Source organism: Heteronotia binoei, chromosome 4 (assembly GCF_032191835.1).
Source record: "Heteronotia binoei isolate CCM8104 ecotype False Entrance Well chromosome 4, APGP_CSIRO_Hbin_v1, whole genome shotgun sequence".
Taxonomy (NCBI): Eukaryota; Metazoa; Chordata; class Lepidosauria; order Squamata; family Gekkonidae; genus Heteronotia; species Heteronotia binoei.
The window spans coordinates 134,179,467-134,200,060 of NC_083226.1; the positions used below are offsets into that span (position 1 = coordinate 134,179,467).

The window sequence follows — 20,594 nt, forward strand, 5'->3', positions numbered from 1 at the left end:
GCCTGTCAGATCTCCAGTGGCCAGTCAGAAGCCATTCTAGACAAAAGTCCCATCTGGTCCTGCCTGCTTTCTAAAAACCCTTGATAGGAGCCAGGAAAGGTTTCAGAGAGAGGTTCCTGCCAGTGTTCCCTCTAAGCTGAGTTAGCATGAGCTAGGTCACAAATTTTTAACCTCCAGCTCACGCATTTTTGTCTTAGCTCAGGAAGGATGACCCCAGAGCAAGCTAATTGATGCAGTAGCTCACAACTTTAATGCCAGTAGCTCACAAAGTAGAATTTTTGCTCACAAGACTCTGCAGCTTAGAGGGAACATTGGACCTTTTATACGCACTAACTTTTTGGAAAACATCAAATAAGTATAAGGTAGAATAATTGGATGTGGTAGTATGGTTACTTGCAGCATTGGCAAATAACTTGCTAATGCAGAGTCTGGTAAGTTGAGTATTTTGTGCAACTAAGAATGGCAAAAGCCTAGTAAAAATGGAGATTACTTGAAGGGCAAGAAAATAGGAAGTACTCATGCAGTAATGTTGTGAGTTCTCTGTTGTTTGTGTCCTGGAAATGTTAGAAAAACTACAGAAAGTGGCAAAGAGCCATGCACAAATGTGAACATATGAGTTAATTTTACCTTTTTTTGTTGTTTTCTGAGGTGTTTTACTTAAACCCTTTCGTTACATCAGCTGTTAAAAGTTTCCAGCTCTTTTGTTTTTGATCTATCCATAATATCAAAGTGTAAGCAGATGTGCATTTTACGCAGAAGAAAATCGCACAAAGTCCAGTGGGATTTTCTTGTGAGTAAATGTGCATAGAATATAAATAGGATTTAGTAATATAAATAGATGTTTAGATATAAATAGGGTTGCAGCCTTATCCACTGATAAAACCCCAATGATGTTACTATGATTCTGATGATCCAGTCCTATGCAGTGAACTCAGTGGGGAATTACTTCTAAATACTTAGAGCAGGGATGTCGAACATACAGGCCACAGTAAAGATTTGGCCCCTGCAAGGCTCCTACCAGGAGCAACTGACTGTCTGCTGCTTCCTACTAACTGTTCCTCCTCCCTGGCTTTTGCCAGTTTCTCCTATTTCCTGCTTCGCAGAGGAGAGAAAGAAAGCCCAACCCTTCCTTTGATTGGCTGAGGGCTCCTCCTCCTCTTCTGGGGAGGGAGGGGGAAGGAAAGAGCCAGGGAGAGTACTGTATGGGAGACCCTTCAAAGCTGAAGAGAGACAGAGTTGTGAGTGTGATGCTGTATTTCTGATCGCACCATTAATGGTTGTTGCAGAGAAAATGCTGCTAGCTATTAGCAGTGGATTAATCGGTATATAGCAAGGTGTGTAAGTAGCTAGATTTCAGATTTCTTGCTTCCATCTTTTAAACAACTGTATCTAGGTTTAACTGTATGTATGAGAACTTGCAGTTTTTCACAGCTTTACAAGAAGTGGTCCTTAACAGAATGTTCTACCTGAGAAACTGGAACAACTCAATCAGTATCCAGACTTCAACAACTACCTGATTTTTGTTCTTACAAAACTAAAATCTGAAGGTGAGTCACTCATTTTTTATATTTTTAACTGTTTGTAAAGTTAAATATAACGGGTAGGTGTGCTGTTCAAAGTTTCTAAGTTCTTTGTTGACCCAAGATTTAGTTGTAGATTATATTAGTCCATTAGACTGGATTGTATACATTTTGTGGAAACCAAGATAATCTGACTTCCAAGTCCAGTTGTACAAAACCTGGATTATTACAGGATGGCATATAGGTGAAATATTCCAAGACTTTCGTAAAAATGAAAAATGCACGCACAGTAGTCTTTTTAAAACTGTAAATTTTGTTCCTAGGATTTTTTTTAACTAAACATGTCTGAACTGGATGGCAAACTAGGGCCTTCTTTAACAGTGAAGCAGTAGATTGTTGCTAATCACAAGGGCATAGACAGCAATATGGTGGCTCCACTAGCATCAGTACAGTTTGTGCTTTAGTTCTTGCTTTCTATGTGCAGGTAAGTACTGCCAACCGTTTTCATAAGTTATGCCACTTCAGTAACCTGTTTTGCTATTATTTAACAGTTACATAGCCTGGTGTTGCACAGTGTGTCTGTCCTTAATAAAGAAATCTTGCCTTTAATGCATGGATCCTTGCTGAGAATTTCTAAAGGTCACAGGTTTGATCCATAACTATGCACTTCCTGCTGAATTATACAGATCCCTGGATTCTAACTGTATGTGGCAATAATCAAAATACGGCAATTTATGTGATAGGATTTACTTTCTTTGCAGGGACTATACCCATGGTTTGTATTTTGTGTTTGCCCTTCAGTTTGTACATCTCTAGTAGTGCAATCATATAAAAAGTAACTCCAGTCTAAGCCCATTAATGTCAGTGTCTGGTTATTTAGATAACTAATATTTTCTGGTGGAAGTCTATATTTTCTATAATACGAGTCATCAATTGAATATGTTTTAGGGTAGCATTTCAGAATGTAGACTGTAATCTAGCATAATTTAGTGATATGATTTGATGAAAGTGGCATTTCTAAAAATCTAAAATAACGCAAGGGCAGTATTTTTATTGAAATTGGCTTGAATCAAAGGTTAAATCTATATACCAAAGACACTCATCTTCTTACCTTTTCAGTAAAGCATAAATTTTATTTAAGTTTTTATTCTCTCCTTGGTGGATACCATAATGTGAAACTTTTTTTTTCTTATACACGTGCAAAGAGAATTATATTTTGTCTTCTAAAATTATTTATTAAAATGTTTATACTGCCTAACATCCTTGACTCAAGGCGGCTTTAAAAATCAAACTTAAAACATAAAAAGTATAATAAAACTTTAAATATTGCCTTTTCTCCTATTAGGAAAAAATATCTGTGACCTACACGTCATTAAAAGTCCTAGAATGTAAAATGGGTTAAGCACAGTAAAAATTCTGTCTGCCCTGAACAGTTCTAATTTGTAGGGGCGGGGACCCTCTTTCCCCCCGCCCCGAAAGAGCAGATGATTTGCCACTTATCTGAGCAGCAGAGCACTTGTGTTTGAAGAATCTATGGGACATAGTTTTCAAGGCATTACTGTAATATCATTACTTCTATTTAGCCATGATGGGTGGTGTGCAGTGCTAACACAAGACTGTCATTATGGCTTGTAAGTGGTGGTCTTTTCAAGGCATGAGAGTGATTAATTCATAGCACCAGATGAGGACTGCAAATTGGTACCTTTTTTCATGTGGTGGCTACCTGTCTTTATCATGTTTGGTATTTTTGAAGGTTATTTTAAACAGCTGTTTAGAGCTTCTGAAGATGAATGCAACTTGACAGTTTCAGTAAAATATTTTATGTGTCTTTTTTAACAATCACAGATGAACCCACACGGTCGCTGAGTGGCCTCATTTTGAAGAATAATGTAAAAGCTCATTTTCACAGCTTTCCTAATGGTGTAACTGACTTCATTAAGAGTGAGTGCTTAAACAATATTGGCGACTCCTCCCCATTAATCAGAGCCACTGTTGGTGAGTTGATTATATTTGAAATAATTTATTTTATGGCAAGTTTAGGGAAGGGGACATGGCTCAGTGGTAGAGCATCTGCTTTGCATGCAGAAGGTCTTCAATTTAGTCTCTGGCACTTACCAGTTGAGAAAACAGGTAGTAGGAGATCTCTGCTGGAGGCTCTGGAAAGCTGCTGTCAAATGAGACAATACTGATCTTGACAGACCTGTGGAGTGTGCCATCCTAGGAATTTGTAGCTGAAAGAACGCTTTGGTATGTGAAAGTTAAGTCAGAACTTACAATACTATTTGTGAAGATGTGTTTTAAATTAACATTTAACTTTGACTAAAAATAGTTTCAAATCTGTATTTCTTCATAGTTCATTACCTTTCCCATGTTGATAATCATGTTATACGTTAAATGTGACATTCTGTGAAAAGTGAAGTACACTTTGAACACAGAGTATGAATATCAATATTTCTTTTTTTTCCTTTTTTTGCCATACAGGGGAAAAATAAGGGTGGGGTTTTTTTTGGTACAACCATATTTTGTAAATGAAAGTATTTTCTTTGATGAACATATACAGTACATTAAAATAGCAAAAGCAGGTTTATAAGCATCAGTATTCTTCAGATAGACAGTTTAAGAGGAGCTATTTATACTAAAAGGTTGATCCTGTTGACTATAGTATGGCCATCTTCAGAATTTCAACCACTGCATTGTAACAAAACTAACTGTACTATCTCTCAATGTGTGTGCGTGTGTTGTTGGATGTTTAAAGTGTCTTGTATGTTTAATCAGAAGCAAGCTGCTTCAGCGGGATATAAATCCCAATATTAAATTAGATTAAAAGCTCACCAAATTCACTGCAATTTTTTCCAAGTAAATATATATAGCATTTTAGCCTTGATTTTTGTTTGAATTGCATGGATGTGTAATGCAAAAAGTCTTCTTTATGGAACCATGAAGAGTACTGTAGCAGCCATTGTATTTTTTAAACCATGAAAAATGGGTAACATATTATCATAAGCTCTGCTAATATATGACAGTGTAGAATGAATTGGTTAACAGGGGTATCAAATTCGTTTGTTATGAGGGCTGGATCTAACATAAATGGAACTTTGTGAGGCTGGGCCACGCATGTAATGACATGTAAATTTTTTAAAATTTAAACTACAGTCATACTTAAAACTCTTGCGATATTTTGTTTAAAATGGAAAGGTAGAGGAATAGTGGGATTTGGCAATGCAGTTTTTAAACTAAAAAATCAAGAAAGAGCACAAGGATTGTAGCAGAAACTAAAAATATAAAATGTTTTGTGCCTAGGAAAACATGAAATTGCTGGGCATTTGCAAGCTCCCCCCCATTTACTCAGAATAGCAGTTACTTTCCAATGTAAATTCCCCTTTGACAGTGGGTTCCCAGGTCAGAGTAAATATCAGGAAATTCTGACACAAATATACAGTTTAGTGATGAGTGAAGTGTAGCACAAGAGGTGGGAGTGTTTGCTTCAGCCCTCCCCACTGGTTGCATTATTATTTCAGCCCTGCCAGTCAAAGCAAGCAGTTCTCCTTCTGTTTGACCTGGATAGTACATTAAAAATTTGGTTTGGAGTGAAGGTGTAGTATTTTGGTTGCAAATTAAAAACAAAACAGTAAACGTTTCCTTTTGTAAGACATTGCTCTTTGTGTTAATACTCAGCCATTGTCCCTTTTGTTGTCTGCCTTATTGATTTCATTGAAGACTTTTGTTATTTTCTTGTTCTGTGATAATTTGCACAATACACTGATAAATAACCACACAGAGTTAATCTAGCAGGTGGAGTAAAAATCGTAACTGGGCTGGGATTTGGAATATTTTCTACTTCTATGCCATTATTTCTGATGAGACAATTACATTGCTACACCACAGTTTTCTATAGTGTGGCCATCTCCAGAAATGCAACCACTGCATTGTAACAAAACTAACTGTACTTACTCTCTCTAAATGTGTGTGTGTTATGTATGCATAGCTGAAGAATTGCTTTACTGAATTTTATAAAAATAAAAACAAACCCATAATAAATGGGAATAAAAAAGAAAAAAAAATCCTCCAGCTGATTGGTGATATCAAATGTGTTTTAAATTTCATTCAAAAATGTATATTTCAAACTATCAAACCTGCACTTAAATCTCTCATAAGATTACCTTTATATCTTCATGTGATTATAATCTGAATTATATTAACTGGAAAAGAGAAGAGGAACTGTCCCTGCCTGTAATAAAAAGGCAGCACCCTGTCATTAGTGTACCAAAAGCCCTTGCTAAATAAATTGGAAAATATGCAGCTGCCAACACACTGCACCGAATAGTGATATAAAAAAGATCATTAGCAACCAGAAGATGGAGAATACAGAAATTATTAAATACAGCTTTTAGCAGGACAATTACATTTTGTTGTTTGTTGTATGTTACTCTTCTGTGCATGTTTTCCCTAAGGCCTGGTAATTTTGACCATGTATAGCTTATTACTGGGGCACTAACATGAATTATATAGGCGCGGTTGCAGGTATTGAAGCCATATGACATATAATTATCAAGATCAGCAGGAATGTAAAAACACAGTTTCTTGGTGGTGAGGTTGAACATAGAAAGCTGTATTATGTTGAATTAGACCATCAAGAGTACACAGACTTGCAGCTGCTCTCCAGGACCTCATGGTGAGGTCTTTCACATCGCCTACTACCAGCTCCTTTTCACTGGCGATGGCAGGGTTCAAGCCTGGGACCTTCAGACATAGTGCCATGGCCCCTCCCCCAGATTACAGTATGTTCATCATCCATGTGCAGGGCAGAGGCTTCCTGTGCTTTTGTGTATTGCCCTTTCCTTTGGAATTTTCCTTGGACCTTGTGTCTTCTGGAGAATTTAGTAAATTTTTCCAGTTCACATTAATTTATTAGAACACACATGTTTGTATAAATGTCCTTTAAAAGAATTATATTGTCTTCAGTCTTAAATAGTTGGCTTGTTTCTCTGCTTTTGGAGGCAATTCAGATCTGTCAGTTGGCAGCTGTCTGTTAATTGTTCCAAAAAGAAATAGCTTAGCACAATTTTGCCTGGAGGGAATAGTCCAGTCCAGAGTATGAACATAGGAAATGCATTTTTGCATCTGTGCTGGAGAACATGAATCCAAAGGTCAGTTTAATGTGGACCATTTTTTGAATGGGTTTCCTCCTTTTAGTATTAAAAAAGGTAATCTCACCTTGTGCAGTGTTGTAGTTTGGTTTGCACCTAGCTGCCTTAGAGGAGCAATCATGATCCCCCATGGACTATAATTGCTACTATAATGGCTGCTAGCATCCAGGATGGATCTGTGAGTAGCACTACTAGGTAACTTGAAAATGGAAGAGGTACATTTATAGACATTGGTACCTCCTGCAGTACACCCAAGACAATTGACTCTTAACCATGCAATAATGGCCCAGTTTCAGGTTAGAACAAGCAGTGGTGCTAGAATTGAGTATGGAGTAGCTTTCTTGGCCAGTATTACGCAATATCAACTGTGTTCTCACTTAAAGACTTGATCTAGCATAACCAGTAAAAGATAAACATAGAGAATGTTTTTTCAGTTTGTCTCTGATAAACTTTCTTACGCTTTCATTATAACCAAAAACTTTTTCAATGCATCCAAGGTATCCTGATTACAACCATTGCCTCAAAAGGAGAATTGCAAAACTGGCCTGAACTTTTACCAAAGCTTTGTAGCCTGCTGGATTCTGAGGATTACAATACCTGTGAGGTAATGTTTATTTTTCATCTAGAACTTTCTCTGCATTTGGTAGAAGATAATTGAGATTTAAATTGTATTAAAATTATATTGTATCTGTTCCAGTTTTCTACCTTATTGTTGCAGTGAGCCTGTTATTTTTACTTAGGAGGAATCAGATATATTTTCTAGAAAGCAAATAGAATCATCTTGCTTGTAAAAATGAGACAAATTTTTGTTTGTTGCTTGTAAGAGTGACACAAATCCTTTGAAACTAGGGGGAAATATTAGAAACAATGAGTACAATGGACATCCTGGAATCCAAATAATTTTTTTCTGAATCTCAGGTATTTAAATGTTGTTTCTTATGCCATTGTAGTTCCACTTGTATACTTGTCATCTAACATCCAAGTATAAGAACATAAACTTGCACTTATAAATGCAAATTTTATTATTAAATTTATTCCATCTTCTTTAGTAATATAACATTTCTAGGGGATCTTGGGCAAATTTAAGCAGGATCTTTGGCTCCAAAAATTACAGGGCTTGATATTTAAAATCTAATTAAGTATGCATTACATAATCTTCTAACACAGTGAATGCTTAAAGAGAAACCTTGTTTCACTTAGTATTCACTGGCTCATTTTAAAAGTGTGCTTTTTGCTGGAGTGGAGAAACCGTGCTAATTGCAGTGTTTAAATTTTCTGTTTAGCTTGACAGCAAGCATGTAACAAAACAGTAAATGTTATATAGTGCTTAAGATTAAAATAGATAGCACTGAAGACATTAATTGGTCTCTGATTTTAAAAATGTTTACACGAGACTTAAAAAAAAAAACTTGTGCCTTTTTCTTTTACCACGGATGGCTGCAGAAATAAAAGCATTGTAGCAAATGCTTTTGTAGTGTAGCATTTCTCTCCACAAGTAATGGTGGAGATTCATAGAATTGGTTCATTTCCTAGTGGCAGACAGGTTTATATATATATAGTTATGTCCTCCAGGACTTTTGATATCCCTAGCTAGCCCTGTCTGGGAAGCAGAAAGCATATTCTGGGATGTTCATACCAAAGAATGCTGAATTAGTCATTTACAGAAAAATTTCTCCCACCAACCTTAGGGGACTAGAACATGGGTGTCAAACTCATTTGTTATGAGGGCCAGATGTGACATAAATGAAACCTTGTCGGGCTGGGCAATGTGTGTACCTATTTAAGATTAGATAGCAGAGATATAAACTTTATAAAGGACACAGACAAACACAATTAAAGATTAAAACAAATAAACCTTAAAACATTAGCACTTCTTGGTCTTAAAGGTGCTTTCATTGTATTTCTCCCATGGATCCAGGGAACTGGGGAAAGGAAGCTCTGGCTCTTTCCTTCCTTCCCCAGGGGCGAGAAGCCTCAGCCAATAGAAGGATGAAAGGCGTGGCTCAGTAGCTCTGCTGTGTGATTGAGAGAGCCTAGGAAATCACGTTCTCCCCCCCCCCAAGGGAGGAGCCTCAGCCCATAGAGAAAATAGAAGTTTTGGTCTGTAACTCCTGTGTGATTGACCAAGCCTTGCAAAGCAAGCTGTTATGCAGAAGGAGGCAAGAGAGAGGGAGAAGGAAGCAGATGACAACCAGTTGCTCAGTGGCCTGATAGGAGACCTCCGAGGGCCTGATTTGGCCCCCAGGCCACATTTAAAAAAAAAAACTTTTGAAAACTTTTATTGAGAAAAAAGAAGCATATTATAATATATGAAATTAGCAAGTCAAAAAGAGAGAATAAAATAAATACAATACAATACAAAAATGTACAATATATATAAATAACATTAATTATCAACCATAAGAATATAATAATAATAATAATAACAACAACAATAATAATAACGATAGTGATATTTTTTAAAAGGGGAAGAAAAAGAGGGAAGGTGCAATTCCAGTCATAAAACAAAACCAGAGGTATGTACAGTATAACAAAGCCAGAAAAGGGAATGCATTATAAGAGTAAAACCAATAGGAGATGAAAAGTTAAATAAGGGCAGATTATGAGACATAAAGTCTATCAAAGGAAACCCAACTAGCAACAAAAGAGTCATGGGCAGAATCAAGCTGAGAGAATTGTAGGCCTGCAGTTATTTTCTCCATTAGCAAATAGTCCCATATTTTCTTATACCAAGAAGTAATAGCTGGAGGATGTGGGCCACATGTTTGACACCCCTGGACTAGAATATACTTTCTTCGGCTGTTCTTGAGATGTGCATTAATGCCTCCCCACCAGTGATAATAATCAACAGTGTTGCTGTTTCTCAGCAGAAAAAATTATGAATGTTTGCCAGTTGCTTGTTGGTATCCTAGTGCTACCACCCGCATTATCTTACAGATTCCCTCTCTTGTTCTAGTGGGGAGCTGTGTTTTGCCTGACACTAAACTGCATGTCAGCATTGATCCTTTCCTCTGCCTCCCCCCCCCCCTTTTCCTCACTTCATGTTCCTGTTCCTGCCACAGGGAAGGGGGCTGACTTTCCTCAGTTAGCAAAGATGTCTGGGGGTCTACAGAGTATGATTTGGTAACAGTGCCTGTCCCTTAAGAGAGGTGTCTTTTGATCCAGTTTTCTTGGCATGGATCAAAAGATAGTGGCTAAGGAGGCATGTGAAGCAACCCCCAGCAAGTCCAAAAAGAAGTGCAAGGCAAGATGGAAGATCAGGTCTTGGAGCTACTTCTGTAGCCATCTAAGACTGTTAGTTTGCTATGTGAGATGCCTTCTGTTAGATCTGAGGCTTTGGAAATAGGAATTTTTAGGGGGAGAGAGTTATTGACCTGAGCCTGGTCGAATTGCTCTTGTTTTTTCATCTTTCCTTTCCAAAATTTTGCACAATATGCACTTAAAACTTATTAATGCTGATCTGGATGTTCATAGGTTGGCCAGGCTAGCGGAGCAAATGCAGGCTTTTCTCTGGGTCACATTCAGAATTCCTATCAGTCATCTCTCAAAGTTCTTTGGGTGATTAAGCAAACAAGAAGAAAGGTGTAGTTCCTGACAAGGTGTATCTCAGGGGTGTGGCTCATGGCCTATGGCATGATGGATCGAGTTAGTAGACCTTACACCTTCAGGCCTTTACAATGCACTACAGAAGTTTGGTTGTCTAAAAGTTGATTTGTGGTAAGTATCTCCAGCTGTTGGGGAAGGAGACATTTTGCTAAGGTCAGTGTTTAGGTTATGTTGCATTACAGCAGATTCAGTTCAGGGGCAGTGATTGGCGAGTCCTTTTGGGCAACGCTAAAGAAATTTGCAGAATCATCAGCTGAAGATGATCTGCGAGACATTACGGTATTGATAAATAGTCCTCTACTAAATTGGTCTTTGGCCAAAGAATTTTGCAAAACATTCTTGTACATGTTTCTTAGTGACTTTCTCTCATCCTGGAACTATGCTACAAATCTCAGTTTGAGAGATGACCATACTGGCACTGCAGAGAGAAAAGGGAATTCTGTTACTTAACAGTAAGTTTTTGTTCTTTCTACTGGCAGTTGGGCAGTCTCACCCATCTTCGTAGATTAAGTGTTCCAGTTAGCAGACTGGCTTGTGTGCTGTTGCTTGTTAGGGATGGGATGTGGCTCACATTTAAGACTTTCTTCTGCAAACCTTTGTGCTCCAGATTCAGTTCCGCCTTCTCATGTAGCAGGTATTGGCAAGCCCTGGAGAGGTGCTGGCAGTCCAAATAAACCATATAAGGCTAGATGGACCGATAATCCAATGTGGCATACGTCATGTTTGCATGTTCATATGTGCACAGAAGTGTTAAAGCTAGTTAGGGGAACCCTGAGGAAATCCATTTTTCCTTAATTTTTTTTCCTGAAATGTTTTATATTGATATTGGAACTGATTTCAGCTTTAGTTCCTACAAACTGCTGAGAATGAACAGTTTTGTTTTCATACTGTTCTATCAAGTAAGACCTCCTCCTGCATGATGTCATAACTTCAAAGACCCTGTCTGCTACTAGGAGCAGTTCCTGTTGACAGACTGCCCTACTTCCACTGGTAACAAAAAGCCCTTCTCTCTCAACATCATCAGCACAATAAATCAGTGTGTTGTGGTCTGGAGAATATTATCCATTGTTTTCAGAATTTAAGCTGCCGTGAGGTACTCTAATTATTCCTTAGAAGGGTAAGAATTTACAAAATATCAGTATCTATCTGTGTATATGCTTCTGTGAAATACCAAAATGTGGATCTACCTTTCAGGGTGCATTTGGAGCACTTCAGAAGATTTGTGAAGATTCTGCTGAAATCTTAGATAGTGATATATTAGAGCGACCTCTCAATATCATGATTCCTAAATTTTTACAGTTCTTCAAGCACAGCAGCCCCAAAATAAGGTAACTGATAATGAAAGCCTTTCTCTCTCCCCCCCGCAATAGATTGATCAGCAAGATTTTTTTATGGAGAAACATTTTAAATGTTAACTTGAGTGCTACTGTCAGCTAACCATTTTCAAAGTCTTAGCTGAATGATACTCGTTTCCAGAGCCTTCATTTGTGATCATTTTGCTTTCACTAAGTGTTTCTTTTCATGTTGCATGGTACTAAAGATGTTACATGGAAGGCTAATTTCATTGGAGACTCATTAATTTCATTTCATTAGTTCCAATTAAGATAGGCTTGTAAGCCATTGGTATGGCCTATTAGACTGGGAAACTTTTCTAAGTAGAAATAAAAGGAATTTTTTTTTGTCCCCTGGAGACATTTGATAGGCAGATAATGGATGAGGGTAGGAAGGCAGGCTAGTAACTTTTAGACTTGTTAGCAAGGGTAATTAATTTTCTTTTCAGGTTATTCTCAGATAGTGTTCTGGCCTTGATTTTAGTGCCCCACACTGTGTGGTGGAAGTGCGGTGGTCTTCAGGCCTTGCTGTCTGAGCTCCTGCATACCTGCATTTTTGTTGCTATTTTCTGGGAGGTCCATGATTGCACATGCACAGAGAGCAAGGGTACCTCGTCTGTTTCTCATTGCATGGGCATTCAAAGGAGCAGAAGAATGATGGGGCTAGGTCACTCAGCAGATGGAAAGGATTTCTCCAGAGTTCTGACCTCTGACTTGTTCATCAGTAGTATACCTGTTGGTGCTTGTCTTGTTTTTCCAGCTCTTTTAGTCTCACAGTCTTGGCCTTTGCCCCTGTGAGAGTCCTTCTTATGTAAGTCTTGTGATTAGCAGGTCCATGTCTGGAAAGGTTCAAGACCACTGCTGTAGAGGTCAGTTCACCTGGTAGCTTTGATCCTGTCGCTTTATCTCAGCCTAACCTGAGGGCTGAGGAGAGGACTCTTGTCACCTCTCCCAGTAGCAAGCTGGAGAAGGAAAAGGAGCAGTTAAGAGCCATAGCTTGGGAGAAGAAAGGCCCCTTCTCTGTTGCTGAGGTTGTTTGGCAACTGCACTGGTTGGGGAAATTGTATCTAAAGAACTTGCTTTAGCAGACCATTTTAGGGTTGGAGAAGGTATTTTTTTCCAGTGTTGTGCCTTCTCCTCTCATCCCTGGTCTCTCCAGTAGACCTTCAGAGAAAGTGGAGCAGTTTGGGATCATTGCTATCTTAGCCTTCTTGTTTTGATTTTAGCTTAGTTTTTTATTGTGATCTTTTTGGTTTTAGAGCTTTGTAAACTGCACTGACTTGGATAGTCCAGGCTAGCCTGATCTTGTCAGATCTAGGAAGTGAAAGCAGGGTTGGTCATGGTCAGTCCTGGTGGAAGGGAGACCACCAAAGAATGACAGGATTATAATGGCTACCCACCTGTGAATGTCTCTTGTCTTGAAAACACCATGGGTTCACCATACGTCAGCTGTGACTGAATGGGGTGAGGGAAGCAGCTTTGGGTGCTGGTATTAATAGATAGGTGGAGTACAAATGTTCTGATGAATAGTGCTCAAGAAACTGCTCTCAAACCTTAGAGGAACTTTGGGCATGTGAACTGTGCTTGGGAAAGGAAATGTTTGAAATTGTTTGGATAAATCTGAAACTTTGGTTTTTAGGTGTTTTAAATGCATTCTGTGTTTTTACTTTCAGTGTATGATTCAGTTTTCCATAAAAAAATTATCTTTGTAGGTCCCATGCAGTTGCATGTGTCAACCAGTTTATCATCAGTAAGACTCAAGCCCTTATGATGCACATTGATGGATTTATTGAGGTAGGAGACTGTCTTTTCATTGCTTAATGCTAATGTGTGTAGGATTGGGGGAATTAAATTTTTTTTCTGATAAGGCTGTGCACTAGATTTGCAGACTTGTTTGAAAGGCTAACTAGTTGGATGTAAAACTCTGATTACATTCATTATATATGACAGACTTAAGTCTCTTGCCCCATCCACCTGACCTGCAGCAGTAGAAGAATGGAAATGGGGGAACTGTGAAGTCAGAAAATATGAAATCATAGCTCAGCATAGTTCTTCAGTGCATAGCGTTCTTTGCGGTCTGGCTCACATGTGGCTTGGCACCATGGCAACCTCATTTCTACCCTAATATAGCTTCAAAGAAACACCTTGATCCTTTCATTCATGTTGGTACTGTCCTTATTGGCTTCCCTCCTGCCACTTGACCATGATGCCTTTTTTGCTCAGTTTGACATTGAGTGGAATGGGCCCTGGCACAAAGATGGGCACAGTTATGGCTAAGGCAACATTATAGCCAAAAGGCTACTTGTAAGCACTGCTGATCAACAGAAACATTGTTCTAATTAAGGTGAGAAAGCTGTTCATCTGCTGTCCAAAACTAAACAGCCTTGGGTGGGGCAAGAACACAGACCAGGACACGTTCCTTGCTTAGCATTTTTGGGAAGGCTGGAAGTGGACATGAACTAGGAAAATGGAGGTTTGTCCTGGTTCATGGGATCACACAAACCACAAACCTTTATAAGCCTCCCTCTTTACTGAACTGGTTTGTTCATGAGGTTCATGATGTGATGGAAAGATCTGAAATCAGAAGAAATCCTTTCTGCTAGGGGTGGCTTCCCAAGGCCAGCAGAATGGAGTGGGGGATGAGATCCTTCTCTCCTTTCTGCTGGGGTGGCTCTCCAAGGCCAGCACAATGGAAGGGGCGGGGGGAGATCTTGGAAAAGCAAGTTAAATGGAATGTTCTCTTTAAATGGCTTTTGCATGCTACACTGCCCACAAGTGAAATCCAAGTGGCAAGTTCATCCAGAATTTGCCACTTGAACTTTACTCGTGGAGAGACTGCTAACATGAACTGCATGAACCTCTGTGAAAAACGCGGTCACATGACATTCAGCTCACAAACCGGGTGATTTTCATCACAAAACTAAGTTTGTGAGTTGGTTTGTGCCAATCCCTCACTCATCAGGATTTCTAATTCAGGCACTTTTAAAATAAGCTGATGTATTTGCTGCTTTTGCTTAGTATGTTTCTCATGGCCTTTGTAGATATTTGCTCCTTGTGTGCAATGCAACAACTGTACATATCTAACTTCCAGTTCCGGGTGGATTTCTCTGATGAAGGAGAGTTCCAGTCCCCCTAGTGTAGTGTAATATATTGATCGCAGACACTTTTCCACAAGAGACTGAATGTTGTCAGAATCAGGCATAGGACTGTCCAAGAAGAATTAGCTTACTTCTCCTTACTTTGATGAAGCATTTCCTTTTATTGAAGTGCAGCAAAATGTTTATATTAATATGATGGGAAGTCCTAATATACTATACTGATGTAATGTTGGGTACGTACCTACAAAGCATGCTCAATGCAGTTTATACAAAAATGATTAAACACTATATATAAAAATTAGAACAGAGAATTATAGAGCTCCAATTAACCATCAACTTTAAAACTCAGCCAGCAATTTAGAAGGCCCAGAAAACATCTAATGTAGAAACTATAGTATTTTGTCTATAAAATAGCTTAAGCTAGAGAAGTAGACTGCGCTCATCTCAAGAGCCTCCAGTTTCAAGTTCCAATTAATGTAGCACCTAAATGTATCTTCTTGGATACTTTGTGTTAACCATTTGTTGCGGAATCATGTCTGGAAGCATTTTATTTAGATACACAAACACTTTCCCTCCTCTAGTTAAACTGCTCCTATAAAGCAGCAAAAACTTGCTGCTGCAGCGTTCATTTCAAAGCCTACAGATACTAGCCTGCTCTTAAATCTGAAGAAGAAGAAGATATTGGATTTATATCCCGCCCTCCACTCCGAAGAGTCTCAGAGCGGCTCACAATCTCCTTTACCTTCCTCCCCCACAACAAACACCCTGTGAGGTGGGTGGAGCTGGAGAGGGCTCTCACAGCAGCTGCCCTTTCAAGGACAACCTCTGCCAGAGCTATGGCTGACCAAAGGCCATTCCAGCAGGTGCAAGTGGAGGAGTGGGGAATCAAACCCGGTTCTCCCAGATAAGAGTCTGCACACTTAACCACTACACCAAACTGGCTCTCTGTACACTGTTTATATAACAAACAAAAAACCACACCATTTATATCCCTCCAAATAATGTGAACTATTCACATTGAAATAATCAAAATTTAACCTGGTAGATATGGGACACTGACTATTGGGATTTGTATAAAACAGTATTTACATTGTGATAGCTGTTGTGGTGTAATAGAGTGTTGGACTAGGATCTGGAAAACCCAGGTTCAGATCCCCATTCTGCTATGCAAAGTTGTTAGTTAATCTTGGGGCCAATCATACAGTCTGACCTGCCTCAGGATGGTAGTTGTGAGAGCCAAATGGAGGCAAGGAAAATTATATATGTTCCCCTGTGCTCCTTTGACGAAACGTGGGCTAAGAATGAACTATATAAGTGAACAAAATATTTGCTTTCCCTTAACAGAATCTGTTTGCACTGGCTGGGGATGAGGAGCCTGAAGTACGTAAAAATGTTTGTCGGGCTCTGGTGATGCTGCTTGAAGTTCGAATGGACCGCTTGCTTCCCCATATGATTAGTATTGTGGAGGTAACTTTTACAGTTCACTTAGAAGGTGAAGGGATAGAATTAGGCTTCTTCTGTGCATTTAAGGATTGTGAGGTAGAGATGTGAGTAGGGTAAAATTTAGAGTCTTCCAAAACACGTTATATTGTTTTCTTCTATGGCAAGGATCCACACTTTCCTGAATATTCTTTCTTGTACCTGTTAGTATGAAACGTGAAGGAAGAAAACTATATTGCCTGTGGCTATGTAAAATGTGTTCTTCAGAATGATTTTTAATGGCCTTTTGTATTTCTGTGTGTTGTTGGTTCCTTGTCCATCATTTGCATAAAGTGTGGATACTTGAGTACCTTGATTGAATACTCTAATTACTTTCTAAGGCTTAAAAAACACCCAGCATCAGTTAGTAGAAGACGAACTGCTGGTTCCCATATGTGAGAGCTGTTTTCCTGTTTTCTCCATGCACCATTTCTAGTATATGGGATCATGTGGAGAAATGTTACTTATAAATTGAGCAGTGGATATCTGTATTCTGTAACGAATGTACTTTATTCAGAATGAAGTGTGCTTCTAGCACATGAAAGCTTACATTATGAATAAAAGTTTGTTGGTCTTAAAGGTGGAAGTTGACTCCTACTTCGTTCTGTTGCTTCAGACCAACATGGCTATGACCATTTTTGCAGTCATAGAAGTGCATATTAGACCCACAAGATATCTCATGGAGAAAAAAGAAGTGACAGATTCACTTACATGAGCCAGCTCCAATCTTTGCTCTCAAAGCATACTTGGGGACGGGGGGAGAGAACCCTGAAGTCAGATAAATAAAATATTTTTAAGAATCATTGGGGGTTGCATTAAACATGCCACCAGTTGCCAAGAGATAATATCAACACTTCATGATCTTCTTCGTGGTCTCTGTGCAGTCCCACGCATGGGTTTTCCTGCTGGGACGAACCCAACCTTGGAGAATTCAAAGCTAGCCTAGGCGTTTATTTTGGTGCGCGTTCCCTCCCGCTCTGGGGAGCAGGCATCCACTGCGCATGCCTGGAGCAAGGGGACAGCGCTCCACCCACCCAGTTTCTTTCTAACCGCCGCCCGGGATAGTCCTTCCTCGCTGCGTCACCTTCGTCAACCTAGCCTTTTACCTCATCCTTACCTTATCCGTGACTGACCTCTGTTCGAACTTCACTTCCTTTTCTTCTACTGGTATCATATAATATATATATCTTTACCCGCTTTCTATCTTCTTACTTCCTTTCCCTACCCCCCCCCCCCGGGCGTATGGAAGGAAAAGATCTAAAAATCACTTTTAAAAAGTGTACTTGCTGTGAGACGAAAATCCCATAGTCCGACGGCCATTCGCTGTGTTTGTTTTGTTTGGGGGAGGCCCACGGAATGGACACTTGCGTCCATTGTATCCAGTTCGGAAAGCAGGCCAGAAAGAACCGCGCCGTGAGACTGAAGAGTCACCTCTTGGAATCCTCTCTGCGACCTACTATGTCGCATTCTTCTGGGCCCCAAAGATCACCGCCTTCCCTAACTCCTCAAAGGGACGCGGCGAAACCGGCAGCTTCAGTGGCCTCGGCTCCCAGTAAGCCTAAGTCCAGGAAACATACCAAAAAATCCCACGAATCCAAGAAAAAACACTTGGAATCGTCATCCAAGGGCCACCAGGAACCGAGAGGCACACCGAAGTCGACTCCACCGGATCCCAGAACTTCTGACGTCGCGGCTCCAATGGTGGCCCCGCACTGAAATCGCCTCCAACTCCAGTCTCAATACCGATGGACAGGATCAAAGAAGTTATTCGAATCCAGTCCCATTTGCCATCGCCGTCCATCCACGAGTCCATGCCTGAACACTTCCTAACTGAGGAGCCGGCAGAATTGTCAACCCAGATGCAAGAACACCAGCTTGACCTACACTCCTTCCGGGATGTGACCGCACCACAGAGATTCAAGGATGCCACCGTATCTCCGCTGCAAATAGAATCCCCTCGACACCGGGAACCCTGGACTTATCGGTACCGAGAAAGATCCCCTAGCAGAGAGAGAGATAGAGAGTTGCACTCCCATCGATACCACGAAAGATCTGCAAGTCGGGACAGAGATCGTTACTGCTACTAAAGTAGGTCTCGATCTCCATCTAGATCTCCATATAGGTGCTGCTACACGCCCTCGAGATCCCCTTCGGTTGATTACCATCGCCACCAATACCCTCGGTACCGTAACGAACGATACCAAGAGGCATGACCCCGGTACCGTGATGACTCTTCTCAACCTTGATGCAGAGGAATCGCTCAGCCGCACCATGATCCAACATCACCAACGCCTTCGACTTCAAAGCAACCTTCTGAACAACCAAGTCAACCTAAGACGAAGCCTCTGCCTTCGGTACCGAACTTACCCGTGATGCCTGATGCCCCAGAAGAGGAGTCTGAAGCTGAAACTTCTGAATCATCGCATTCAGTCTCCTCTCCAGCATCAGCAGCGTCCGATATTGCTAAGCCAGCCGAGCTGTCCCCTTCAGAAGGAGCAAAATCTTATTTGGACTTAATTTCTAATATGGCTACCACACTGAATATCAAATTGACAACTGATCTCCCTAAAATATTGGATGTAGTCCACGACTTGGTTCACGCCGATCTACCTGCTGGATCTTCTCTACCAATGTTACCAGTCCACCTTGAAGCCGTGAAAGAAGCCTGGGATAAGCCAGCCTCCATCCCTCCTACATCAAAACGTGTAGAATCTCTATACAAGATTCATGCACTGAAATCCAAGTTCCTGTTTAACCATCCTGCTCCACATCAACTGCCTGGAGCTTCTAGCATTCCACAGAGCACTCAAGTCCTTCCTGCCATCACGTCACATCCAAGTAACATCAGACAATGTGGCGACTGTGTTCTATATCAACCAACAGGGAGGGACTGCATCCACCCGCCTCTGCAAAAGAGCTCTAGCCCTTTGGTATTGGAGCATCGCACATGACATACACCTCACAGCTGTACACTTACCAGGGTTCCAGACCACCCAAGTGGACACCCTGAGTCGACAACTCGTCAACGACCACGAATGGACACTCGAGGACATACCTTCAACCAGTCTTCAAGGACTTTGGAGTCCCCCTTATTGATGTCTTTGCCTCTCCAGACAATGCCCAATGCACCCGCTTCTATATGCGAGGCCCCCCCTCGATCCAATCTGCGGAGGATGCCTTCCTCCAGCAATGGGACGGACCACTTCATTTTCTGTTCCCGCCCATTCCACTAATAACAAAGACACTTCAAAAGATCCAACTGGATCAAACCAACTGCATACTAGTCACACCATGGTGGCCCTGTCAACCTTGGTTTACAGCCCTCCTCGTCCTCTCCAACAGCGTATTCCACTGCTTCCCTCAAGCTCGGGATCTCCTTTCACAACAGAATGGCAAGGTCCTACATCATGACCCAGGTCGTCTCCGACTGACCACATGGAGGATCAGTTTTCCGACTTCCCTGAGGAAGTCAGACACATCCTATTAAATGCCAGATAACCATCAACTAGGAAGTCTTACGCCCTGAAGTGGAAGCGGTTCACTAACTACGCTACCCACCACAAATTCCATCCAGCATCATCTTCTATATCACAAATTCTATCATACACCCTTTCTCTCTCAGAATCCAGTCTTACCTATTCATTGCCGAAAGTGCATTTGGCAGCCATCTCGGCCTTCCATCCCATATAGAAGGACGCACAGTATTTTCCCATCCTGCTGCAAAATCATTCCTTAAGGGCATTCTACATCTTCAGCCACCAATCCATCAATTATACCTTACCTGGAGCTTATCCTTAGTCCTAAGTCAACTAATGAAGCCTCCCTTTGAGCCAATGGCATCTATCCCACTACACCTTTTATCATGGAAAACAGCACTGCTAGTGGCACTTACATCCGGCAAAAGGGCCAGCGATATATGCGCCTTTCGAGCAGACCCCCCCTACACTGTCTTCCACCATGACAGGGTAGTTTTACGACCTGACCCCCACCTTTCTCCCGAAGGTGGTGTCACCCTTCCATTTACAAAAAACGACTACATTACCGTCTTTCTTTCAAAACCCTTCTGACAGGGGCCAAAGAACTCTGCACAATCTTGATGTACGTTGAGCCCTTGCTTATTATATAGACAGAACGGGTCCTTTCCGTAAAGACTTGAGACTTTTCGTAGCTTATGGAACCCACAAAAAAGGACAAAGAATCTCTACCCAGAGACTTTCTAAATGGCTGGTGGCCGTCATTGCACTATGCTATCAACTGGCTAAGCAAGCTGCCCCAGAACACCTACGAGCTCACTCTACAAGAGCTCTTTCTACGTCTTCTGCCTTCTCCAGAGGCGTGCCTATGGAAGACATCTGTGCTGCTGCAGTTTGGTCTTCTACATCTACGTTCGCCACGCACTACGCAATAGATGTT

General features: G+C 40.7%; 1 protein-coding gene across 3 annotated transcripts in view; it reads left to right on the top strand.

The window, feature by feature from the left end:
- Window positions 1–20,594, top strand: part of TNPO1 (transportin 1) — a 115,888-nt gene that overhangs the window by 34,476 nt on the left and 60,818 nt on the right. For all 3 annotated transcript variants that reach the window (XR_009555276.1, XM_060235804.1, XM_060235803.1), the window contains 6 exons: window positions 1,472–1,547; window positions 3,366–3,515; window positions 7,165–7,271; window positions 11,468–11,601; window positions 13,317–13,398; window positions 16,047–16,169. Coding sequence is in view for 2 of the 3 variants with exons in the window: in XM_060235804.1 (XP_060091787.1) it covers window positions 1,472–1,547; window positions 3,366–3,515; window positions 7,165–7,271; window positions 11,468–11,601; window positions 13,317–13,398; window positions 16,047–16,169 (672 nt within the window). In the remaining variant the exon portion in view is untranslated. The remainder of the gene's footprint in view (window positions 1–1,471; window positions 1,548–3,365; window positions 3,516–7,164; window positions 7,272–11,467; window positions 11,602–13,316; window positions 13,399–16,046; window positions 16,170–20,594) is intronic.